The following is a 26,095-nucleotide window of genomic DNA, read 5'->3' on the forward strand; positions in this document are numbered from 1 at the left end:
GTGTGAAATGCAGGATTTAAATCTTGCAACAGCCCTTCAGACTCCTGGACGCAACCCCCACCATGTCTGAATTAGCCTCTGACTTTTTTTTTTAAAAAAAAAAAATCCAGATTGCAAGAAATAAACAACAACCCTGACTTAACTCATTAAATTAAATTGCAGGAGCTTTTTACCCATATCTGTCCATTATTTTGGATCTGGTGCTTCCAAATGGCAGCCTACTTAACCCTATGAGCTTAATGCATCTTGATTGTGCAGAAAAGGCAGAGATTGGCGCTAGGAAAGTGCATATATGGGTAGTCCTCGACTTATGGCCGCAGTTGAGCGCGGAATTTATGTTGCCGAGAGAAATTTGTTAAAAGTGAGCTTCGCGGGGGGCCCCCCTCCCCAATTTTTACAATTTTTCTTGCCAAGTTTGTTTAGTTGAATCACTTGCGGTGGTTAAATTATTAGTAACACGGCTGTTAAGTGAATCTGGCTTCCCCGTTGACTTTGCTTCTCAGAAGGTCGCAAAAGGGGATCACGTCATCCTACAACCGTCATAAATGAATCGGTTGTCAAGCATCTTGAGTGTCAGTCACATGACTGGGGGATGCTGCAACGGTCATAAGAGTGAAAAATGGTCATCGGTCACTTTTTCAGCGCTGTTGTCATTTTGAAGGGTCACTAAGCGAACTGTTGTAAGTCGAGGACTGCCTGTACAGAAGTGTCCAGTCTTATGGAGCTCTGCTTTATGTCCCTAACAATGTCCCTGGTAGTATGATTCATTGCATAGCTGGCCAGATGTTTTGACTAGTTTTGATAATTTTTTTGGTCCACATATCGAGTCTTTCCAAAGAATCCAGATGTGTAATATTAAACTGCAGGATGTAAACTATTCCAAGTAAAGCTGCCTTTTGCAATTGGTTGCATATCTAGCCAGATGTTTAGGCTGGATTTGACCTTTTTTGTCCACGTATCGAATCTTTCCCAAGAACACCGATTTTTTTTTTTAATATTAAACATTGCAGGATGTAAAATATTTCAAGTAAAGCTGCCTTCTGCAATTGACCAGTGGTGATTTTGTCAATGCAGTTGGTGTTCAAGTGGTTTTGAGATTGCAACCACGGCTCCTATTACTCTTGGTACTATCTTCTTTTGCCGTGTTTATTTTACTTCTATTTGCAGGCCTTTATATTTACTTATTTTCTCCAGTTCTTTCTTTTTGGCTGTATTGCAATGTCAACTATCCAGAGATTTTTTGGTTTGTGTGGCAGATGTTTGTCTGCTTGAACTCCAAAGCCTCAACTAGTTTAGTTTCGTTTTCTAGTCACCAGGAGCCGAGGCTGACTTGAAAGCACAAAATTATTACCGGTGTTATAACTATATTGTAATGTGCATTGTTATATATAAGCTAGGAGATTGTTCTATATTTATCAGATGCTATAATGCTAACTAGTTTTTTGTTTGTTTGTTTCAGGCAATTTATTACTTGAAACAAATCTGAAACAATTTGAAGATGAAAGGGTGTTCATCTCTTTACATAAGAGGATCCTGTATTTTCTAATGGATCATTTTGGATAAATTCCAACGGCCATCCAATTAGTAGACAGAACAATGGCTAACTTACCATGAAGATACTCAAGTAAGAAAACATATCCCATTACCTGATGTAGGAAAACAATTTAAGAGTTGACATACTGGATTATATACAGAATTTCTGTGATTTGCAGTGTAACCTGAACTTCATTTAAATCCTATCAGTAGTTAAAAGAGATTCTGGTTAAACAACATATGAAACAGTATACTGTGTTGTAGCTTTATTAAACACAATTAATATTCAGTCTTTATTGGCAGATGTATGTGAAGCATGAGTAAGTTAAATTATATGTTCTACTCAAAAGTTACAATCATGCTTCTTCACAACAACTCACTGATAGTTTTATAAAGTATTGCATGAATTTTTTGCTTCAAGTCATGCCATATTTTGGTTGGTTTAAAATAAAGTAGTTCCTCAACCATTCAAAAATTGATTTTTTTTTCTGGCTTAAGTTATCTATTGTAAATTTATTGTGAGTTTAGGAATGTTATGCTACATGGCCCATGTTCATTTTAATATTCAGTGTCCAGGCAGATATCCTGAAATTCAGTACAAATTTCTAATATGTTCCAGAATCCATTGTGAATATAGCACAGTATACTGTTTTGTGTGTTATTTGTATAACCAAAATATTTTTGTTAACAGAACTTAGATAAAAAAAGGGAGAAATGAAGTTTATGAATGCGTTTACATTTTCAGAAAATCTGAAAAGCAAGTAAGCTATACAGATGAGAATTACTAAAACTATATGCTCATGTGTTAAAAAAAGAATTCAATTTTCATTTGGGACATTGTGTCCCATTACTGGCTATCCGATAATAAATTTGCAAGTTTTAACAGAAAAAAAGGTGAGGTAAATGGTAAAAAGTTTCAAGAAGACATTTTTATAGGAAGTTTGAAATTATTAAATCTGATTTCTGAAAAGTTTATTGTTGGGCTGATGCATTTCGATGGAACATAAGAGAGTGTAAATTAACATGTTGCAATATCAAAAAGTCATTTGGACTCAAAACTGCTCTATTAGCAAGCTGGAAGTCAGAATCCTGGGACTGATTTGCAACTACTGTTACTTCGAGCGCCTAGAGAAAAGATGAAATATAAGTGCTACCAGTAATTATAAAAAATAGGATCTACACAGTGTATGCCACTGCAGAATAACCTTGAATAATAAGCCTTTTCCTCCTTAGAATCTACCATCCATTGTTCATTATTCTCTGTCTTTAATAAAACCATATTCTCAAATGTTTACAGATTTGAATGAAACTGATTTTTAAGTCATTTGCATTCTCTAATTATTACATTCCACTTATTTCTGTAGAATAACTATACACTGAAGACATTTAATTTTTTTCCTAATTTGTGATAGTTTGTAAAATCTAGTTTTGCCCCCTCGTTCTGTATTACGCAGCAGGGGGTCAGTTATATTAATAGCATTGAATAGATTCACATAGCAAAAATACGATGGGCTGGTTTATGATTTAATATATTGCCTAAATCCAGGTATTTAGATTAAAAAAACTAATTCAATAAGTCATGGATAGCATGTATAAATATAGTAATGTTTTATTGGGGCTTTTACATGTCATTTGAGTATAATTGCTTATAGCAAGCAAGATTAGTTACATTCTGTAATAAAGAATTACAGAATTCTTGTAAGGAGTACTATACTTCACAAACTATAGAATAAATAACTGTCAAGATTAGGAGATATTAATTTCTTAAATTAAACTACTATTAAGAACAGAGTCTCGACCACTGATATACTAAAATTTAGAGTAATCATAAAGGCCTTCTCTCTTCCAGAACCCAATTTCTAATATTGCCCTATTGTGTTTATCAGGAGTTAGATTTATAGTTTTTACTTGCATGGCCTTGCATTGAAGAAACAAAAAAGTTGACAAGGATGTCCAGTCTTCCATTGTACTGCTGTTCATACAATAAGCAAAATAGACAAACATACAGTTTAAATCCCATTACACTTGCTAAGTGACCTAGTCTTCTAAGTGTCCTCACTTAGTCCTAATTGTCTATTGTCTATGTGTACAATCAATTTGACATTCCAAAGAGTGTCTTTTGAATATGTATAACTGCCAGCATATTCATATTTGGCACTTTGAGATCGCTCGTTTCATTATTTGCACATCATTTTTAAAATGCCCTTCCAAGGTAATTCATAATGCGTTAAAGCACAAAGCATCTCCATATATATGTACTTCAATTAAATGACTATAGTTGTGAAGTAGCAGATCCGTCTGGTGTTCCAAGTCATATTAGCCTCTGGCCTAGAAGGGCAAGTCCTTCGCTCATACAAGTATTTGCAGATGTTCTGATCCAGTGTGGAAACTTCCATTTTGGCCAACAGGTAGACTGCTGTTTCAAACACAGAATTTAATTACCCCTCCCTTCCTCATTGGAGTTTGTGAAAAGTGTAAGAGCCCCACCTTTCTTACATTCTTTAGCAAACCCCCAGGTGGAGAGAAGCAGAATGGCTTTTAAGTTGCAGCAACCAAAAACTGTTGTTAAAATAAAACATCAAATAATAAAAGTGAGCTGCAAAAAAAAACAAAATTAGAACATGCAATAATTATTTTGGAATCATTCGAAAGCTGATTTACACCCAGTTGGGTTATACATATTTGCTGACAGGAATGCCCTGGTCTAGAGCTCCCCTACTACATAATGATGCAAGTTCCAACCACCGTTGGCATAAAACAAGACTCTTTTAAGTCCACTTAACTCAGTGTTTCTCAACCTTGGTAGCTTGAAGATGGGTGGACTTCAACTCCCAGAATCCCCCAGCCAGCGCTGCTGGCTGGGGGATTCTGGGAGTTGAAGTCCACCCATCTTCAAGCTTCCAAGGTTGAGAAACACTGACTTAACTAATCCTGTATCTAATAGGATAATTGTCTACAAAGATTCTCAATCATCCAGGTCATGGTTGTCCCAAAGTTTTTTTTTCTTTTTCAAAGGCAACTGGGTGTTCAAAGGCAAAGACTGGCTGATTACAAAGTCTCTCCATCCCCCACCCATTCGTTAGAACCTAAGAAGCTTCTTGGTTGAGAAGGGAAACATTTTCAAAGTAAAACAATTGCCTTTTTTGGCTGGCGGGGGATGGAGTACCTTTGAGATAGTTGACTTGGGTTTGGTCCATCCTTTTTTCCTTCCACCAAAAGTAGTTGTGAGTCCCCTCTGGGCCGCCTCGAGTTTCTAAAGCCAAGCCACAGGAACCAAAACACCCAAGTCGCCCTCCAAAAAAAGCGCCTGGCACCCAACCTCAGCAGCTGCACCCCGAGGGAACATTTGGAGGCGAGGACAGTAAAGCAGGGCATGGGCACCCCAAGCAAGCGGCTGCAAAAAGCCAACCCGGGAGGAGGCGATGCCCAGCCGCCTCCGATGCGAAGCAGAATCCTGGGGGGAGCGGGGTGGGTGGGTCTCCCGGGGGCGGCCGACAACTCCGTACCCGAAAGAGGCCGGCTTCTCTCCAGATGCGTCCTGGCGCACGAGCCAAGCGCAGCGCCCTTTCCCTTGAAAACCACCCAGAGGAGGCGGCGTTGGGGCGGGAAGGAAGCGCCCGGCAGGCATCCTCTCGGCCGGCCCGGCCCCTTTCCGCGGAAGGCCGGCCCGAACGGCGCAGGGGAGGCGATTATCCCCGCCCCGGGCCGCCTCGGCTCAGTTCCGCCTGCCCGGCTATGGCTGCCTAGCGCGTCGGCTGCCCGGCGCTGGGACATGGGCCAGGCCCGGCTGGGAAGGAGGAGGAGGCGGCGGCGACGGCTGCGGAGACCCGAAGCGGTGAGAAGCGAGGGTCGGCGATCGGCGGCTTCGGGACTCAGAGCAGGGCCCGGCTTGGGAGGAGGACGCCGAGGGGCTCTCCGGGGCTGGAGAGGCGGCAGAGGCCGAAAGGGGCGGCGGTGGTGGCGGTGGGTCTGTCCTCCTTCTCCTCCGCCTCCACGGATGACCTTGATGAGTCACGGAGGGCGCATTCCCACGTTACGGAACTCGGAGTTTTCACGCGGGGAGTGGGGGGGGGTCCCCCTCCGGCCCTTGACAGCCCTAAGTTTGAAGCTCCCGCCGGGCGTTGTTGTTTTTTTTCTTCCTCTTTTCTTTCTGGTCTGTACGGGGAGGGTCTCCGCGGCTGTACGCGTGTTTAGACTGGCGAGGGGCTGGGTTCACACGATGGGTTTAACCCGGGTGAAGATCGAAGGGCCGCGCGCGCAGGGAGACTCGTCTCACCATCCTTTTTCAGGACTTTTGGGGGGGTTATGGGAATGTCGCCCACGTGGTTGGATCACACTGGGTCGAGCTGGACCCTAGTTGCGCAAAACCCACTGAACCCAAAAGTGGTTGGTTTGTTTTTTGGTTTAGCTTTGTTTTTTTTAAAAAAGAACAACAACAACAACAAACGAAGCCATTCTGTAAACAGTGAACAATTTGTCCCAGAGTTGCACCAGAGTCCAGCTGTTAAAACATGAACATGTTAATGCTTTATTTATTAATGTGCGACTTCCTTCGATGGCCGGGGTGGGTGGGTGGGTGGGGAGACTTGTGGCTCTCCACTTCATCGTGGCTTGTAGGTGGCTGAGCCTCCTGGAAATTATAGTTTAGCAACATCTGGCTGGCTGGGCTCACAGGTTTCCTGTCACTGCCAGGTGTGCGATCATGTGCAACATATCTGTATACTGACTGTGAGGCAGGGGGCAATTATGACTTCCCGTGGTGTGTATTTGCTGTGCTATGTACACATCCTTCCTTTGTGCAGGAGAATGGTGGAGTGTGGAAGTGCCTGGGAGAAAGCAAGAAAAGATGCTTGCTCACGCCTTTAAATTATGCACTGGTTATAGTTTTGTGAGGCTCTTTTGTAAGCACGTTGTGCCTGAATTGTGGATGTGTGTAACCAGACACCAGTCTCTTGGGACTTTCTTTGTTGTCTACAGAAGTGGGAATATGTGATGTTGCGTTTTTATTTAAGAGAAGATCCGTAGTGGGCGAAGTTATGGTGAAATCCTGAATTAAAATAGCCAGCGGAAACGCCAGTGTTGTGTTAGTGACTGAACAAGCTCGTTTTCTGAGTTCTCACTGGATGCTAAATCATATTCTGGTGGTCCGTGGACCACTGGTGGTCCGCAAGAAAATTTTGGTGATCCGCAGAAAAATTATTTGCATTTTTTATATTGCACTAAATCAGGGGTCCTCAAACTACGGCCCCTGGGACGGATACATGCAATGAACACTTGTGTTGCTGCAGAGAGTCTCCCCCTTCGGGGTCTTTTTGTGTGGGTCGGAAGGGGACAGAAATTCCGACTTGGGGTCTACTTCAGCCTCCTGAGGCTGGAGGGAAGCGCCGCTGGTGGCGAAGAGCCAAAGGGCCTTGTTCCAGTGGGACTGTATCATGGCCTGGAACTAGCTAACCATCTCAGCCCGCTGAGCCTCCAGGTGCCAGTACCTGGCCTTGCACTCCCACAGGTCTTCCCTCTGCTTGGAAAGCCTATGCTCCTAGTCCTGAGTGAGGTGCTTCTGCTGAGCCTCCTTCTCGATCAGTTGCTAAAGTAATGGTTGCAAGACAAGAACTATCTTTATTAAAAAAAAAAAAAGATTTAGCGGTTATCCTTCCAAAAATAGCGTAGTCAATCATAAGGTACCCCATGTAATTGTCTGCTAAATGACAAATCTAACAAGGTATACCTGCCTTGCTTGTAAAGGTATATAAAGTTTAGGCCATAAATATGTGTGTTTAAAATACGTGAAGTTGTTGGGAGAGTTTGCAGGCCAGTGTTTTATGATTATATGCAGTACATATATTTTGGACTGTTTGCATTACAGAGATTTTAAAAGCTATTAACAAATACAGTAAATAAGCTTTACTTTAAAGTAGCTACCTGTATATCTAAGGTGAAGAAGTCAATACTATATTATGTCAACAGCCATCACAAAATCTTTATTGATTTGGGATCCAGCTATATTTTTGTCTAAATTGTCGTGTATCCTAGATACATTTGATTAATCCTGAATAGTGTGCAAAGTCCCTTTTTTTAAAAAAAAAAAAAACAATTTTTACCCCATAATAAGCATGACTTATTTATAGAATCTTTGAGAAAAATATTCTTTTAGAAAGAAAAATAAGATTATTCTAACCCAGAAGCTGTGACTGCTGTTAATGCATTGGAAGAAAAGCTTCCAAACACTGAAATTAGTCTGGACAAACAGTATATAATAAGTTATTTCTTTTCTTTGAAATTGTCAGCTGCCTGTTCAGTTTTGTTTTTTTTTTATAACTTTTATCTCAAGTAACCACTTAGGTTATTTGCTCCTCTGATGTCTGTAGCAGGAATGTTTGTGCAGGCCTGAGTACTGTAACTAGTAAAAAATTAAGTAACAGGAGCAAAAGACTTAGGAGAAGAAACAGAAAGGAAATATTAACTATTTCTCTGCTGATTAAAAGTGTCCATGTACTGTACAGGTAGTCCTCATCTTACGACACAATTGAGCCCAACATTTACATTGTTAAGTGAGAAATTGGTTAAGCGAGCATTGCCCCATTTTACGACTTTTCTTGCCACATTTGTTAAGTGAGTCACTGCGGTTATAAAATTAGTAACACGGTTGTTAAGTGAATCTGGCTTTACTCATGGATTTTGCTTGTCAGAAGGTCGCAAAAGGGGATCGTATGATTCCTGGGACACTGCAACCGTCATAAAACTGAGTCGGTTGTCAAGCATCCAAATGTATATATATTGTATGCATGTATGTATGTATTTTTCTTCAACCGGGAATTTTCCACATTAATAATGGCTCCACCTGATTGCTGCCAACGACAGCCGGTCTCCGAAAGCTTTATGGAACCACAAACCCATGTTTATAAGCTTTCAGAAGATCGTAACTGTAAGCCGTCTTGGCTTCTGGGAAAAGCTGCAGGGAATACTGGGAACCCTAATTTGAGATGTTGAACAAATATTCTGTGACTTGTTTCACCTTCATTTGCACGCCTTCTCAAAATAGAGCATCAGCTTGGATTATCGTACAAACATCTGTGTGTTCTTCCTAATATCTGTAGTAAGGGGAAGGGTGCACTTATATTTCTTACTTGTGTCAGTGTTTTTAAGAAATAGCATATTTGCAGTGCCTAGGATTGGAAGCCTTTTCCTGTAGCTACAAATTGCATCAGAGTCAGAGTGAAATGTCTTTAACCTCAATTCTGTGGTCATTGTGAGTTGGCCATATGTATTTACTAATGCATATAGGTCGTTGCGATTCACTTAACGGTGGCAAGAAAGGCCGTGAAATGAGGGCAAAACCCACTTAGCAAATATTTCATTTAGCAACAGAAAGTTTGGGTTCAATTGTGGCCATAAGTTGAGGACTACCTGTAGTTAACACAGAATACATATAGGTCGTTGTAGGTAGCTCTGAAGCATTTTCATTTTATGCATCCTGTATGTCCTTGACTTACAACAGTTCATTTAGTGACCATTCAAAGTGACAATGTCCCTGGAAAAGAGTGATTTATGACCTATTTTTGTACTTATGACCGTTGGAACCTCCCCATGGCCACAGGATCAAAATTCAGATGCTTGGCAGCGGACTCATATTTAGGATGGTTGCAATGTCCAGGGTGTGTCCAGGCCATGTGATTCCCTTTTGCGACCTTCTGACAAGCAAAATCCATAGGGAAGGCAGATTCATTTCACAACCAGGTGACTAACTTACCAACTGCACCGATTCACTTAACAACGGTGGCCAAGAAAGGCCGTGAAATGGGGGCAAAACTCACTTAACAAATATTTCACTGAGCAACAGAAATTTTGGGCTCCGTTGTCGTCGTAAATTGAGGATTACCTGTAGTTAATGCAGTATGACTGACGCCTTTTGATCTTAATGCTCGCCTTATGTACAGAGCACGGCAGTAACGTTCGTAAAAAGATAGTAAAAAAATAAGCGTTACGTAACGCGGTAAACCTTGAAGATACGTTTAACAAAGGCTTAAGGTTTCTAGGATACAGAGCCTTTTCATTCGTAATCCATGTTACGAGCTGGAAAACTCCAAAGAAACGTCTTGTCTCTAAACACATTAAACAAGGAATGAGGGTTTCTGCACCTGTGTTTGTTAGCAGAGGATATAATACGTCTCAGAGAGTCGTTGAAAAATTTCACTCGATATTTTTGGAAATGGAGCCTTTTCAACCTAAAATGCTCATTATTGGTAACCTATAGATTATGCATACTTACAAACCGAACTATACATCCTTCTAAGATGCTTCCAGTATTGTGCTTTTATAATGATGGGAACGTATCCGGTCAGCTCTTTTATTTGAACAAAACATTGTAGTTGAAAAACCGCATGTGTGGATCTGAATATACTTTGCGTTTTCTTTGCTTTATTTTGCTCTGTTTATAACTTTCGGTCTTCTTGTATTTTATATTTTGTATTCTGATATGGCCTAATGCAGGGGTGTCAAACTAAGGCCCACGAGCCAGATTTTACCCACAGGGTGCTGAGATCTGGCCCGTGGGGCCGTCCTGGAAATAGTAAAGGACTTGCCTGTGGTGCCTCTGCCAATGAAAAAGGAGTTCGGGAGGGCCGCGAGCAGTGGTGGGATTCGAAATTTTTTACTACCGGTTCTGTGGGCGTGGCTTGGTAGGCGTGGCAGGGGAAGGATACTGTAAAATCTCCATTCCCTCCCCACTCCAGGGGAAGATTACGGCAAAAATCCCCATTTCCTTCCGATCAGCTGGGATTCGGGAGGCAGAGAATAGATGAGGCGGGGCCAGAGAGGTGGTTTTTACCGATTCGCCGAACTACTCAAAATTTCCGCTACCGGTTCTCCAGAACTGGTCAGAACCTGCTGGCCGCGAGGGTTGCAGGAAGCCGTCCCAGCTGAAAAAGGAGCTCGCGAGCCCGTTTTCACTGGCAGAGTGCTCGGACCACAGGCGCCCCTGACATGAGTGACATCAAGATGGCCACACCCATCTTTGGCCCATCCCAGGCCCCCGAGGTCAAACACAAACCTGATGCAGCCCTCAATGAAATTGAGTTTGACACCCCGGGCCTAATGTCTGACTCTAATCAATAAGCAGAGGTGAAATCCAGCAGGTTCTGACAGGTTCTGGAGAACTGGTAGCGGAATTTTGAGCAGTTCGGAGAACCGGTAGCAGAAATTTTGAGTAGTTCGGAGAACCGGTAACGGAAATTTTGAGCAGTTAGGAGAACCGGCAAATACCATCTCTGGCTGGCCTCAGAGTGGGGTGGAAATGGAGATTTTGCAGTATCCTTCCCCTGCCACCCCCACCAAGCCACACCACGCCCACCAAGCCACGCCCACAGAACCAGTAGTAAAAAAAATTGGATTTCACCACTGTCGATAAGGTATTGCTATCAGTTTATCTGATCAGAGGTTTTGGGGCTTTGTGATTAAGATTTATTAGGAATCTTTTCTTTTTCAGAAAACAGCGACTGAACTTAAAGCGTCCCTTTGAGGAGACAACCGTAATATATTAACATGCCTACCTTGGCTTCTGCACCTAAAGAACTCTATCTCTGCACTTCGTTGAAAGACCTGAATAAAAAGACAGAAGTAAAACCGGAGAAAACAAGCACTAAGAAGTATGGATGTTTATACCCAACTAGTATATTTATTTTTCCAATGTTCGCTTGATGGTAGGGATTGAGTGGACTGTCCTCCTTCGTGGATCATTTAAATTATTCTCGCTGTTTAGAAGGCTTTTATCACTGAATTTTTGTACTCAATAAGTTTTATTTTATTTATTTTCATTTATAAAATTTATATGACTTATTCTCAATGACTATGGGCAACTTATTAAAAAAATAAATTCCAGGCACACTCAGTGTTTTGTGGATCATAATAGACTTTTCTACATACTGTATACCATTTCCGGGGTCTTTTTTATAGCCTTGCTGAGAACTGTTAGACTATCTTAAGATGTGCATCCCTTCCCTTATGAAATTAAGATTCCTTCCTGATTGAAGCTGATTCATTTTCTAAAAGCTGCTTCAATTCTTCCTTGAAAGGAAGAACTGAATTCAGCACACGCTGTGTCACTTCTAATATAATTATTTTACTCTTTAATTCCTATGCGGTACTCCTTAGGAAAAAGGCCAACATTTTACCAGGGAACAAATGCGATAGAATTCACCCAGATTTAAACATGCAGTGGATTGTGTTATAAATGATTAATGGTTATTGTATTTAAAGTATCAGCATAGAGCCTAGCAGTTTGGCAGCAGTGACAGAAGAAAATTGAACAAAAGCAGATCAGAAAAGCCAAATGGATGGCTTTTATTAGATAATCATTTTGTTCCAGCTTGAAAACAGTTCTCTTACTTGTTTCTGCAGGCAAGGGTTGTTTTTTTTTTAAAGTGTATATTTGCAGAAGGCAATGCCAGCTTTTGTGACTTCCATTCTTTGCTTCAATTTCAAGTTATGTCCAGAGTGCTGTTAAGATCTTCAAGGCAGCGGAAGAATGCCGGTTGGATAGAGATGAAGAGAAGGCCTATGTACTTTACATGAAATATGTCACTGTATATAATCTTATTAAAAAGAGGACCGACTTCAAACATCAGCAAGTATGTATCCAGTTACAAATGCCTTTATACATTTCGAGAGATCTTAAGAATTGTGCTGAAGTTTTAAAAGAGCTGAAGGAAGGATACCAAAACACCTGAGCTGAGTTGCTTGATCGGCAGAGGCATTTAAAAGAAAAAAAGTCTCTGCCGATCAGGCAACTCAGCTTGGATCGTCAGAGGCATTTAAAAGAAAAAAACCCTTTTTTTCTTCTAAATGCCTCTGACGATCCAAGCTGAGTTGCCTGATCGTCAGAGGCATTTAAAAGAAAAAAAAGTCTCTGCCGATCAGGCAACTCAGCTGGGATCGTCAAAGCCTTTTGAAAGCATTTTTTTACAACCTCTTCGCCAAAGAGGTTGTAGAAAAAATGGTTTTAAAAGTTAAAAAAAAAAATTGGCCACGCCCACCCAGTCACATTACCCCACCACCACCAAGCCACGCCCACAGAACCGGTAGTAACAAATTTTAGATTTCACCACTGAGTCAGTCTATATATATTTTGGTCCCATTTGTTCATAATTGTAGTGTTTTTCTTGATCCATAAAACTTCTGTTTTGGAGCTCTTCATAGGTTAAAGTTAGAATGCAAGAATTCCAGCAATTGCCTTGATTTCATAGAAACATAGAAAACTATACAACTATTTATTGAGGTTTAAAATGGAAGAGGAAATAGTAAAGGAAACTATGATAATTTGGGTAAAAAATTTCAGCTATACCATAGAACTAGACAAGTGGGAAAAATTGTGGGGGGGGGGAATTATAAATTGACAATGTCGGCAGCATATAGAGAAAACTTATATACAATGTTTTATATATGGCATCTAGCACCAGCAAGACTAGCAAAAATGTTTCCAAATAGATCATCAGAATGCTGGAGATGCCAACAGATACAGGGAACATACTACCACATGTGGTGGACCTGTCCTCCCCTTTGAGGTTTTGTTTGTTTACTTTTGCTTTCTTTTTAATTTATTTATTCAAATATATGTTGTTGTTTTTTTTATTTATTTATTTTTGTCGGATGATAGAAATGTGTTTATCCCAAGCATGTTTCAACTCAGTTATTGATGATTTCAAATACATACATACACACACACGCATGTGTTAAAAGAGCAAAACCCTGGTTATTTTCAATGCAAAGGAGAGGATGCACCTGAAGGCAGGACAGTATGTATCTCTTGATAGTTTTGGTCACAGCAGGACTCCCTATATATATTAGACTGTTGGGTGAGTATCAAAAGTAGTACTTGATATGTCTTCTAATTTCAGGACTATTTTCATTCATTACTTGGACTAACCAATATCAAAAAGGCTATTGAAGAAGCTGAACAACTTTCAGAGAGTCTTAAGCTCAGGTAGGCTTTTAAAAGCATTAAGGGTTAATTGGTGTGTTCTACAAGTTTAGTTCATGTATTTATCTGTTAGTCACAGTGGAGGTATTTAGGCTGTCAGGAATATCTTTTAAACGAGTTTGATACACTGTCCATATTTTGACCATTATGGTGGCGCAGAGTGCAGTACTGCAGGCTACTTCTGCTGCCTGCCGGCTGCCTGAAATTTGGCAGTTTGAATCTCACCAGGCTCAAGGTTAACTCAGCCTTCCATCCTTCCGAGGTGGGTAAAATGAGGACCCAGGCTGACTCTGTAAACCGCTTAGAGAGGACTGTAAAGCAGTATATAAGTCTAAGTGCTATTGCTATTAGGATAAAAAAAGATATCACAAAAGGCTTTATTTGGCCAACTGCCAACCCTCTTTAAATCAATTTCCATTCAAGCTGCTGCTGCTATTTATTTTACCTAGTCTTGTTCACATTTTTATTACTATGAAATCTATTTGCCTTCATGTGAACATATAATTTAAGAAAGGGAATCAATCCTAAACAGTCTGTGTTTAAAAAGTCACACTTGCAGTGCTGCATAATGCTTGGGGGGAAAAATTGTCTCCTTTAATTAGATATGAAGAAGCAGAAGTGCGAAAAAAACTGGAGGAGAAAGAAAGACAAGAGGAACAGCAGCAGAAAAAACAAGAATTAAAAGACGATGCTAAAACCTCTTCAGAAATATCAACGGATCCCAACGGGAAAAATCAGCTGGTAATTCAGCCACTATTTATCCCTCTCATGTATTTCTGCTCTACACCACTTTTTTAAAAAGACAACTGTTTGTAGAAAAGGAAGCTATTAAAAAAAAAAAAAAGGCTGGTCAGATTGATTGCAACAACAAATACGACTTCCAAGGTTGAGAACGGAATCTGATATTTAGGTTAAATTTGGCATTCCTAAATTACGGAAGCTGGAACACCAATGCCGAGTTTTATTCAGCAGATACATTCTCAGTTATATATTATCCATGTTATTTAGCCAGAAAATCATTAGTTGGAAAATGTCACATGATGGTTAAGTCCTGTCCTTATTAAAGCCTCCGTGTCAACTCTATTTACTATTGAACTCAAACCATGAATTCTGTTGATCAGTGCATGGATGCTTGCAAAACCATTTGATACTATTCAGCTAAACGCTGTACATTCAAGCAAGGGAAAGTCTAAATATCCAGTCCGGATAGGAACTTTTTCCTATAGAATTCAAAACGAGGCATTAGTTATGTTGCATTATGCTACCGTGTTTCCCTGAAAATAAGACCCTGTCTTATATGTTTTTGAACCCTGAAATAAGCGCTTGGCCTTATTGCCATGCCCTCAAAAGCCCGATTGAGCTTATTATCAGGGGATGTCTTATTTTAGGAGAAACTGTAGAAATATTTTGATGCAAACTATACAGCATTGATTTGTGATGTTTAAGGAACATGGTGTTTGCAAGACAGAGGAAAGAATAAAAACAAAATATTTGTTGTTAGTTGCGAAGTCGTGTCCAACCCATTGCGACCCCATGGACAACGTTCCTCCAGGCCTTCCTGTCCTCTACCATCCTCTGGAGTCCATTTAAGCTCACGCCGACTGCTTCAGTGACTCCATCCAGCCACCTCGTTCTCTGTCGTCCCCTTCTTCTTTTGCCTTCAATCTTTCCCAGCATTAGGCTCTTCTCCAGTGAGTCCTTCCTTCTCATTAGGTAGCCAAAGTATTTGAGTTTCATCTTCAGGATCTGGCCTTCTAAAGAGCAGTCAGGGTTGATCTCCTCTAGGACTGACCGGTTGGATCGCCTTGCAGTCCAAGGGACTTGCAGGAGTCTTCTCCAGCACCAGAGTTCAAAGGCCTCAATTCTTTGGCGCTCAGCCTTCCTTATGGTCCAACTTTCACAGCCATCCATTGCAACAGGGAAAACAAAATATAGTCTTCTGCAATCAACTTTATGGGGTGAACCAGGAAGAAAAACCTGGTCTAAATCCATCTCCTTATTTTCTTGTTGTTGATACTAATTGTATTATTTGGCTCCTTGGGTTAAGAACCTCAATTTTCATGTGTTCTTGAGTTATAGACCCAATTAATGGAGATCTTTATCAGGATGTATGCATAACAATTAAGTCTGGGGAGAAAAACACCACTTTAGGTGCCTTTTTTTCTGACCTACTAAATCTATTTTTAATGCCGAAATAATGCAGGTCAACGGAGACAAGAAAAATGTGGCAGACAAGAAGGATTCTCCTGAAAAGGGTAAGCATCATTTCTTCATCGATCCTTAAAAAGTAGGGACCACAAGCGAAAGATGTTCAAGAGACATATTTTGGAGAAACATCTTAGATCTCTGATAGCCCCTAAAAGTTGGTGACTTCCCCTGGGGAAAGAAATATCCATCCCTTTGTGATTTAGACTGAGATTTCTTTCACAAGATCAACCTCCGAGAGCTATTTTGCTATAGCAGCAAAGATTTTGATTTCCATACAGCCATGGAAAACAGGAAAAACTCATGAGTTCCACCATGTGCTCTCAGAATGTCTGTTTAAGAGATTTCTTCTGCCATTCATAACGGCTTCCTTGAGCCCAGTGGTGGAATTCAGCAGGTTCAGGCAAACCGGTAATTAAATTGCTGGCTGGCTCCACCCCTTCCTTTCCCGCCCCTTCCAGGAGTCCCCCCGCAGCCCGTTTTCGCTCCCAGGAGGCTGCAGGGAGGCTTACTAAGCCCAAAACGGGATTCAGGAGGGCAGCATGTCCCACCCCCATGGCCCGTTTTTGCTCCCAGGGGGGTGTAGGAAGCCGAGTGCTGTCTGTCACACCCCCTGGTCACGCCCACCCAGTCGGTCATTAGGGCAGAGAACCGGTTGTTAAATTATTTGAATCCCACCACTGCTTGGGCCATTATTCCTTGATCAGGATCACACTTCTTCCAGTCCCTGGGTGATGAGAGAAGATCATTTTCTTTTCTTTCTTTTTTCTTTTCAATTTCTATGGCTGTAGAAGGCATAGTGATGTGGGGGAATGGACTGAATGAATGTTTTGGCCTATTTTCAGAGTTGGCTTTTTTGAAACTTGGGTTGTTGTTTTTTTTAAAGTAATAGAAGCTTACCAAACAAGATCAGCATTCCTATTTTGCTTCTATTTTTGGACCTCCCCATGCATTCCCACACCTACACCAAGTTTCGATGGTGTGTACGCTGCTGACCTTTGAAAATTCAGGGTGGAAAACTTTTGAGATACAAAACAAATACCGTATAATTCTCAGAACCCCAGTTCCAACTTCACGTTCGATTCACAAGTTTTTAATTATTTGTCCTTGCCAATCATAGCCAACTTGTAGCCAGTTTTAATAGTTATTTTCTCCAGTGGAAAACTAGTGTCTGTTGCCAAAAGGAATGCTGAGTCATATTATGAATAAAACTATGCTGTTTATTTCATGGAGGAAGTTCGTAACTCATTGCAAAAACTTAAGATCTCGCCGTTTTCAAAGTCCTTGCCTGGCTTTGATTAGTTTTGGTAAATTATTTTTCTGTCTCTTAAAGGAACAATCACCGCTGAGAAGCTGTTTACAATGATGATGGATAAAAGCATCAAGGTTATGATCATGGATGCCCGGTGCTTAAAGGATTACCAAGAATCTTGTATTATAAATTCTGTTTGTGTTCCAGAAGAAGCTATCTCTCCTGGGTATGGAACAAACTTTTTTCTGATAGATCCTAAGACTGCAGAATACTGAATAGCTTACCAGGGATCAAGCAGAGAATAAAGGAAATGTAAACAGGGATCATTTATTTGCTTGGCCACAAAGTACAAATAGTAGTTTTAAAAGTTTTCTTTTTAAAAGAATGCTTAATTAGCCTGTAGAACTTTTGGCCATGCGATGTTGTCAGGGTAATGATGATTTAATAACTGATCAGCTGCTGTGATACTGTAATGATGATGCAATGGTAGGAATGAGTCAGCGGGGTTGTTTGACTGTTACCACTTTAAGAGTCTGTATTATAAGAGAGGCCCTGTTGGGGCGTATCTCTCTCTCCGGGTGTGCTTCCATGCTGTAGTTGCTGATTGATTGATTGACCTTTGCCTACTATGTGTATGTATATGCTTTGTAGAGATAAACCACTATTTATTATTACAAACCTGTGTGAGGTATTTGCTCCTGGGTAGTCTCAAGTAGTCAGACTGTGCGCACTCTGACAGATGTGATGGTCAACCAGTAGTCAATGCATATATTCAGAACGCCAAAGAAACTCTTGAGTTGCATTCATACAGATAGTGGTACAGGTAGTTCTCGACTTACAACCGAAATGGAGCATTCTATTATGGTTGTAAGTCATAATGGTCATAAAGCAGGTCACCCCTGCAACCCACCAGATTTTCCGACCTTTATTTGTGGTAGTTGTTAAAGAGAACCACTGCAGTCCTTAAGCGAATCCAAATCATTAAGCAAAGCTGTTCTTTCTTTATTCAGAATGTCAAGGGCGTTCTTGAGCCGCATTCGTGGCTCTGTGCCCGATTGACTGGCCAACTGTACCTTCAACAATAATCCTGTTTTCTTGTTTTCTAATTTTGTGGACGGCATCAAACTTCAGAGTCACCGCTAACAAGATTGAAGCTAAACTGCCAGACCCTTCGAAGGAGCCATGGAAAGACAGGGTCCAGGTTGATTATGTTGTCTTGCTGGACTGGTTCAGTTCAGCGAAGGACCTACAATTAGGCACAACTTTGCGGAGCCTCAAAGACGCACTTTTCAAGGTGGGCAAGTCCAGGTTTACAGTTGGATATATGAGCTTGATAGATGAGGAACCCACTTGTGATTATACAGTTGAGAATGGAAATGTCCCTTCCAACTCTGTTCTTCTAAATTCTACATTCTCTCGTTCAGCCCCAGTACCTGGGCATCCTCTTGCTTTTGGTCAAGTATTTTTTTGCGTTTTGTTTTCAGTGGGAAAGTAAAGCTGTGCTACGGAATGAGCCTTTGGTCCTAGACGGAGGTTACGAGAACTGGCTGCTTTGTTATCCTCAGTATACAACCAACGCCAAAGTGGCGCTGCCACAACGTAACCAGAACGAGAACATTTCTGTCTCTTGTAAGTAGACAAGGCTTTTTTATTTTATTTTTAATCTGGGAGGTTTTGAATCCGTTCTGCAAGCCCAAGGACAATTACAGGTAGTTCTCGACTTACGGGGGATGTAGTTCAGCCACAACGGGTTTCATTTTTTTGTGGGAATTCAGCTACCGGAGTTGGGAAGCTGCGATTTAGGGTTCTGCATGTTGTGTGAATCTGTTTGGCACAAACGATGGTTAAACTGAAACGCAGTTTAGGACAATACGTAGACGTTGTTTTTTTAAATATTGGCCAGGTTCATGCAGATACACCTGTAGATAGCACTGTGGCATGTTGTTCTGACCGAGGCTTCCCCAAGAAGCACGAAGCAGAATCCTGGTCCCGAAAAAACCCCTTTTATTAAACAAACAGTGAATTCCTCTCATTCACCTTCAGCAAAGACTTTCAAGGGAGAATTTACAGTCACAGACCTTATCTGACTTGGAGAGCTGTCAGGCCGATATCTTCGAAACTTGGCAAAGAGTCTCGGAGAGTCACAAACCATTTAGGCAAACTAATTTTCTCCTGCAAACTCCACTCTCCTTTCACTCCTCTTTTATTCCCTATGGGAGGGGCCATTCATCGTCCACCTGTGGCCTTACTCCTGAGTCGACCCTTGTTCTTCAGCTGTTCCCTTCGTCTGGCAACTGCGCATGCACACACTGGGAACAGGCTCCAGCTGTTCGTCTGCCTCACTGATGTCTGCCTCATAAGGCAGCTGATAACTGGCATACAACCCTGTACCCCTCTCTGCCTCCGACACAGAGCCCTCATCAGAGCCTTCCCCAGACTCCAGGACTGGCCCATGTTCCTCCCCAACCTCCTCACTGTCCGAATCAGCTGCCAGTTCTTCTGGCCGCTAGCGGGCCACAACACATGTATTACTTTGTGCATGTGTTTTGTTGTTGTGTGTTTTTGACTCAAAAGGGCTAGTCCCTGTGGTTTTGTCAGTAAGATTTCAAAAAGTGGTTTGACTTCTGTGGAACAACTTGCTTCCGGAAGTTGTAAATGCTCCACCACTGGAAGTTTTTAAGAAGAGATTAGATAACCATTTGTCTGAAGTGGTGTAGGGTTTCCTGCCTGGGCAGAGGGTTGGACTAGAAGACCTCCAAGGTCCCTTCCAACTCTGTTATTCTATATATTCTTCTTCCTAGGGCTGAGAGAGAGAGTGACTGGCCCAAAGTCACCTAAGGCTTTATGCTCAAGGCTGGACAAAAACTCACTGACTCCAGGTTTCTGTCCCAGTGCCTTAACCAGTACGCTAAAATGGCCCTATATATAACACATAAGAAGTATAGAGCATATGCCTCTTAATATTTAGGATCTTCCCATTTGTATATTTGTTTCAGTGGACTTTACTTACCCATCATTGGAAGAGCCAGCTCCAGCTCCCCCACCTGTTGTCTATGTCAAACCCTCCGTGGTAGAAGCACCTGAAAAATCGGACATTGCAAGCCAGCAGGAGAAGAAAACGGACGTGCTCCGCTCGATAATTCCTAGCGGAACCATTGCTGCTGCTCCCACTGGCATTCTCAGTCAGCCAATCTCATCCATGAAAGTTATTCCTCAGGTGAGTGCAGGTGCAACAGCTGTCAAAAAAGCCAACACAGTTCTGGGCTGCGTAAACAGAGGGATAGAATCAAGATCGCATGAAGTGTTTATACTAATTTAAGTTGAGGATTGCTTGTAGGTCCTGAATGTATGCAGTTTGTACTCTTTGTCTCCTAATGCGCTTATATTGTATTTTGGATTTGGCTTCTTTCTTTTTTAAAAAAAACTCTGGCCAAACTCTATTTTTCAAAAAGTATGAAGCAGAAGGGAGAGAAGCTAACAAAGCAAACTGCTCCTTTTCATTCTTTTTCTTTGGATCCAGGTTGATCGTAGCAAGAAACCCTCAGCCAAAATTCCAGATGACCAAAAGGCAAAGGCCGAAAGCCCAGCGATTGTTAAGCCGTTAAATTCCAACGGGAAACTGGTTCCGGATCGTTCCATAAAGCCATCGCTGGATACGAAGCCCAGCCTAACGGACGAAGAGAGGAGCCCTGGGAATGTGAGGAAAGCGACTGCAGTAGAAAAAAATGAAGGAGAAAAAGAAGAACCAGAAGAGCAGAGAGAGGTCCAAAGACGGGAAAGGGCAGAAAAGAGAGCCAGGGAGGACCAGGGAGACTGGGAAGGCAGAGAAAAAAATCTCCAGAGATATCAAGAAGATCAAGAGAAGAAAGAGAAAGAACAGGCCGCCAAAGGGGTCGATCGAAAACACGATCTGGAGAAAGTCCCCAGAGATTCAGCTGACGTAAAAAAGAAAAGTATTGCTGGGAGCGAAAGCCCTGAAATGAGGAAAGCCAACCTTGACAAAAATACGGCCAGCGAAAAGGAGAAAATGGTCTGGACCCCCGAAACACAGAGGCGCAGATTTGCAGAGGAATCCCAAGGGCCTTTGAGGGGGGACTCTGGCTTGAACAAGGTGAGTGGCCATTGCTGGTCTTTTAAGCCTTATGGGAGAGGCCAATCATCTCTTGGCCCTACTCCCGAGTCGTCCTCTCTGCTTTAGCCGCTCTTGCCTTCTGGCAACACTTCTCATGTGTGCACTAGGAACAGGCTCCTCCTGTTCCTCTGCCTCTCTGCTGTCAGCCTCTGGAGGCTCCGGAGTCCGCACCTCACTCCCCGATGGCCCTGGCCCCATCTCTGCCTCTGACGCAGAGCCCTCGTCCGGCCCTTCCCCAGCCTCCAGGACTGGCCCATGTTCTTCCTCAGCCTCATCGCTGTCCGACTCCACTGCCAGCTCCTCAGGCTGCTGGTGGACCACAACAACCGGTCTGAACCTGCAGCAGCCTACCACTGCAGAGAAGTGACGCAGTATGTTATCTTGACAAGGTTTAATCTCTTTCTTTTATGGGGGGGGTGTATTTTATTTTTAGTCCCAACGAGAGCCGCTAACCAGAGCCCGGAGTGAGGAGATGGGCAGAATCATCCCAGGATTGCCTCATGGCTGGGCCAAGGTCAGTGCAACTTTTAAGCTCAAATAGAACTTCTAAGTACCCCAAGTAGGTTCGGTCATAAATCAAGGAAGGACCAACCAACCACCTCTACATATTTTACTCATCCACAAATGATCAGTTGTAGAAATCTGGCTTAACTTTTCTCCCCCTTTTTTTTTATTTTTGTGCTGTTCTCTTCTGGGCATGTCCTTTGAAGTTTCTGGATACAGTCACCGGGACTTTTCGGTACTACCATTCGCCCACCAATTCAGTCCACATGTACCCACCGGAAATGACTCCCTCGGTTACTCCGCCCACTACTCCACCGACTCATAAGCCAAAGCCTCCGTCTACCGATCTACGGGACAGGGAACACTCCAAACTGAAGCGGTCGTACTCTTCCCCAGACATCACTCAGGCCGTGCAAGAGGAAGAGAAGAAGGTGGTCCCCACTCCGACTGTTAATCGCGAGAATAAGTACGTTGCTTACCCATTTCCTTTATTCTGCGGTTGGTGAGATAAAAGAAGGAATAAAAGCTTTTTCCTACCTGAACCTGTCTGGAGTATGTAGGAATGAGTCTCCTGCGTGATTTTCTAAACTTTTAAGACCTGTGGACTTCAACTCCCAGAATTCCCCAGTCACCGTGTTTCCCCGAAAATAAGACCCTGTCTTATATTTTTTTTGAACCCTGAAATAAGAGCTTGGCCTTATTTTCGGGGAGGTCTTATTATTTTGGGGTGCGTGGAGCAAGACGGGGATCCTCTTGCCGTCTTACCTGATTTCCAGTTCTGTCTTCCTAGCCCTAACCAGAGGAAATGGCAGGGACCAGCTGCGAATGCATTTAAATATTTTCAGGGGAGGGCTTATTTTCAGAGAAACATGGTATGCTATGCTGGCTGGGAAATTCTAGGAGTTGAAATTCTAGGAGTTCACAGGTCTTAAAGTTGCCAAGGTTGGATACTTCAGTTCTTAACAGAAACCCTCAACCGAGAATAATTAGGCATTTTAAAAACCTTTATTCCCCTCACGATCCTTATTTCCTGATTTGAATTTTATGTCATTTCATTTCATTTCTTTGTGACTGATCGCCTACCTACTTGGCACCACCTGACAACAAGCAAATGTCTGTTTTTACAGATTTTCGATGGGAAAAGGCATCTGATATAACTTTTTTTCCCTCCCTCTACAGACCTGTGTGCTATCCAAAAACAGAAATTTCCAGGCTTTCGGCCTCACAGATCCGCCATCTGAATCCCGTGTTTGGCGGGATGGGACCGGCTCTGACTGGCCTTCGTAATTTGGGAAATACTTGCTATATGAATTCAGTGCTCCAGTGTTTGTGCAATACCCCTCACCTGGCTGATTATTTCAACAGGAACTGCTATCACGAAGATATCAACCGGTAATTTTGGCTTCTCCTGAACCCCCATTTGAATGCAAACATGGTTACCGTGAATTATTTCCTTAATGGCATGATTACCCATAAGTAGTTGTCTTAAACTTGTAGGTGGCTCTGTTCTGACCTAGGCTTCCCAAAAGCACGAAGCCGACTCCTCGTCCCAATAAAACCCCTTTTATTTAGTTTAAAGGGAATTCCTCTCCAGCAAAGTCCCGGCTAACAGTCTTTCCAGAGATTTCACAACTACAGACCTTTATCAGGCTTGGAAAGCTGCCAGGCCGATATCTTCCAAACACCACTCTGTAGCAGACAATACTTGGCAAGAAGTCAGGAACAGATCTTCACTCAAATGAATTGAACTAATTGTCTCCTGCAAACTCTCCTCCCCTTTCGCTCCTCTTTATTCCCTATGGGAGGGATCATTCACCGTCCACCTGTGGCTTTACTCCTGAGTCGACCCTTGTTCCTTAGCTGTTCCCTTCTCCTGGCAGCTCTGCATATGCACACACCTCAGGAACAGGCTCCAGCTGTTCTTCTGCCCCACTGATGTCCGACTCCTAAGGCAGCTGACAACTGTCAGACGGCCCTGGTCCCCTCTCCGCCTCCGACGCAGAGCCCTCATCAGAGCCTTCCCCAGACTCCAGGACTGGCCCATGTTCCTCCCCAGCCTCCTCACTGTCTTGAGTCTGCCACCAGCTCTGCTGGCCGCTGGTGGACCACAATAGACTCTTGATAGATCCCTCTGCCCCTCTTTCCCCAATACTCCTTTTCATAAATGTCAATCGTTCACGTTTGCAGGTCTAACTTTTTGGGGTACAAAGGAGAAGTAGCTGAGGAGTTTGGCATCATAATGAAAGCTCTCTGGACCGGGCAGTACAGATACATCAGCCCCAAAGACTTCAAAATCACCATTGGGAAGATCAACGAGCAGTTTGCTGGGTACAGCCAGCAAGATTCTCAAGAGTTACTCTTGTTCTTAATGGATGGCCTCCATGAAGACTTAAATAAGGTAGGTTTCCATTTTTTAAATATTTCTCATTGAAGTACTGTATAGCACTAATAAAAAAAGAAGAAAAGGAGAAGGTGCTTTTCACCCAAAGTTTCCAATCTTCTCCTATCCCTCTTAAGAAAAAATGGTGGTGGTGTTTTTTTTTAAACAAAAGAAGAAGAAGGTGAAAATATTATCAAAGTCTGTGTGCTGTGTTTTTAGAACAAAGTATCTCTGTATGTTCTCAATCTCCGTCTTTCCATAATAAATAAATGCTGAGAATCATAACTAATAATAAACGATGGATGTTATTGCTTCCTACCCAAAACACACCTCGCAATGCTTTAAGTGGGTATTGATAGGTTTTGTCATGCCCGTCAGAGTCTGAATCCGAGGAGGAAGATGAACAGCTGACGAGCAGGGGAGAGGTAGAACAAGGGAGAGGGGGTTCAGATTGAAGACCAAGGCCCACCCCCTCCTCATTCTAGGGAACGCAGGGGAGAACGGAGAAGAGACCATCGTGGGTTGCATGGCTTACGAGGGAGGAAAGGGCCACGATTCCCTTTACAAGGCACACCTGGGGATGGAGTTTAAAGGAGAGGCAAATGAGGGGCGGTTGTCGGGAACAAACGCTGAGTTCATCTTGTGTCAACTGCTTTATCTGAGTTCCTGGCATCCTCCCAACTGGTTTGATTTACTGCCGTGCTACTTCACTTCTGGAACTCCTTATCTTGCTTGCCCTGCCGGATGAATTACCTTATGTTGCCCTGTTGGATTTATAGTTGGAAGTTTTCTGTTTATAACGCTTGGACTGGAGTATTTTCAGCTGTTACAATTTTGTGGGAGAGTTTTTCTCCAATCCGGAGAGTAAAAGGCACATTGGGGGCAAAGTTGGAGCTAATAAAGGGACTCATAGTTATTCTCTGGCTGTGTTGCCTTTATGCCACGCCCCGGGTCATCACAAGCTTTCGTTTACCAATGTTCTAGGCGGACAACCGAAAACGCTACAAAGAGGAAAACAACGATCAACTAGATGACTTCAGAGCATCTGACCTTGCCTGGCACAAGCACAAACAGCTGAACGAATCGATTATCGTGGCCCTCTTCCAAGGCCAGTTCAAATCCACAGTGCAGTGTCTGACGTGTCACAAAAAATCACGGACGTTTGAGGCGTTCATGTATTTATCGTTGCCGCTGGCCTCCACTAGCAAGTGCAGCCTACAGGTGGGTTTGCGATCTGACCCAGGCTTCCCCAAAAAGCACGAAGCAGAATCCTGGTCCCGACAAAACCCCTTTTATTAAACAAGCAGTGAATTCCTCTCAGTCACCTTCAGCAAAGACTTTCAAGGGAAAATTTACAGTCACAGACCCTTATCTGGCTTGACGGCGAACCTGTGGCACGCGTGCCCAAAGTGGCACGTGGAGCCACGTCACTTGGCATGTGCGGCGTCGCCCATTCCTCCTCTGGGTTTCTGGCGTGTATGCGCACGCGATGATCAGCTGGCCAGTGGTGAAATTCAGCCGGTTCTATCTAGAGTGCACAATCCGACAGTGCCGGTGGCGGGAGGCTCCGCCCATCTGCCCGGACGTCATCACGTCCCGTTTTTAACCCTCTGCACATGCACAGAAGGCTCTGCCCATGCGTGGAGGAGGCGTGAGTGAGTGTAGCGCATGTACTAATCAAGTATGTTATCCTAGTATTAAGGGATAGGGCTTTAACAATAAGAAAAAAAATGAGCCCCCAGTATATTGTTGTGGCTAAAGTTTGTGTAGCACCTTAAACAATTGATCTGAGTTCGAGTAGTAAAGAATTAGTATAGTATAGTTTATTGAATAGCCCGAAGGCCTTTTCAAACAAAACAGAAAAGAAAAAGGGAAAAAGATAAAACAGTTACAAAAATAGCAATCTAAAAATATATGATAGATGACATTAAAATTTTACAATATCAAATTTCAATAGCTAAGTTGCCAAGACTAGATAACCCAAATAGGATAGCTCCTCTCTAACTGAGCTCATCTTCCTTACAATCGATAAAATTTTTTTGATATAACTGGCTCGTATTGCCGTCATTCTTTTAAGGTATCGAGTGATCGCTCTTACCAGGGGAGGAGTAAAGAATT

The 26,095-nt window shown here is 42.6% G+C and overlaps 1 protein-coding gene across 5 annotated transcripts in view; it reads left to right on the forward strand.

Annotated features, from left to right (window-relative positions):
* The window catches only part of USP8 (ubiquitin specific peptidase 8), a 30,472-nt gene that overhangs the window by 1,192 nt on the left and 3,185 nt on the right, over nt 1–26,095 (forward strand). For 3 of the 5 annotated variants that reach the window (XM_087877738.1, XM_060693299.2, XM_087877737.1), the window contains exons 2-17: nt 1,460–1,624; nt 11,015–11,174; nt 12,011–12,155; nt 13,422–13,507; nt 14,107–14,245; nt 15,708–15,759; nt 17,043–17,187; nt 18,093–18,255; nt 18,446–18,590; nt 19,958–20,178; nt 20,482–21,072; nt 21,527–21,607; nt 21,804–22,063; nt 22,777–22,989; nt 23,785–23,995; nt 24,962–25,198. In XM_087877738.1, coding sequence (XP_087733864.1) covers nt 11,071–11,174; nt 12,011–12,155; nt 13,422–13,507; nt 14,107–14,245; nt 15,708–15,759; nt 17,043–17,187; nt 18,093–18,255; nt 18,446–18,590; nt 19,958–20,178; nt 20,482–21,072; nt 21,527–21,607; nt 21,804–22,063; nt 22,777–22,989; nt 23,785–23,995; nt 24,962–25,198 — 2,793 coding nt within the window. In that variant the 5' untranslated portion in view covers nt 1,460–1,624; nt 11,015–11,070. Of the gene's footprint in view, nt 1–1,459; nt 1,625–4,896; nt 5,369–11,014; nt 11,175–12,010; nt 12,156–13,421; nt 13,508–14,106; nt 14,246–15,707; nt 15,760–17,042; nt 17,188–18,092; nt 18,256–18,445; nt 18,591–19,957; nt 20,179–20,481; nt 21,073–21,526; nt 21,608–21,803; nt 22,064–22,776; nt 22,990–23,784; nt 23,996–24,961; nt 25,199–26,095 lie in introns of those variants that run through there. The other 2 variants (XM_034434660.2, XM_060693300.2) reach the window with 2 other exon arrangements.

The sequence above is a fragment of the Pantherophis guttatus genome, chromosome 13 (genome assembly GCF_059756535.1).
Source record: "Pantherophis guttatus breed Tessera chromosome 13, ASM5975653v1, whole genome shotgun sequence".
Taxonomy (NCBI): domain Eukaryota; kingdom Metazoa; phylum Chordata; class Lepidosauria; order Squamata; family Colubridae; genus Pantherophis; species Pantherophis guttatus.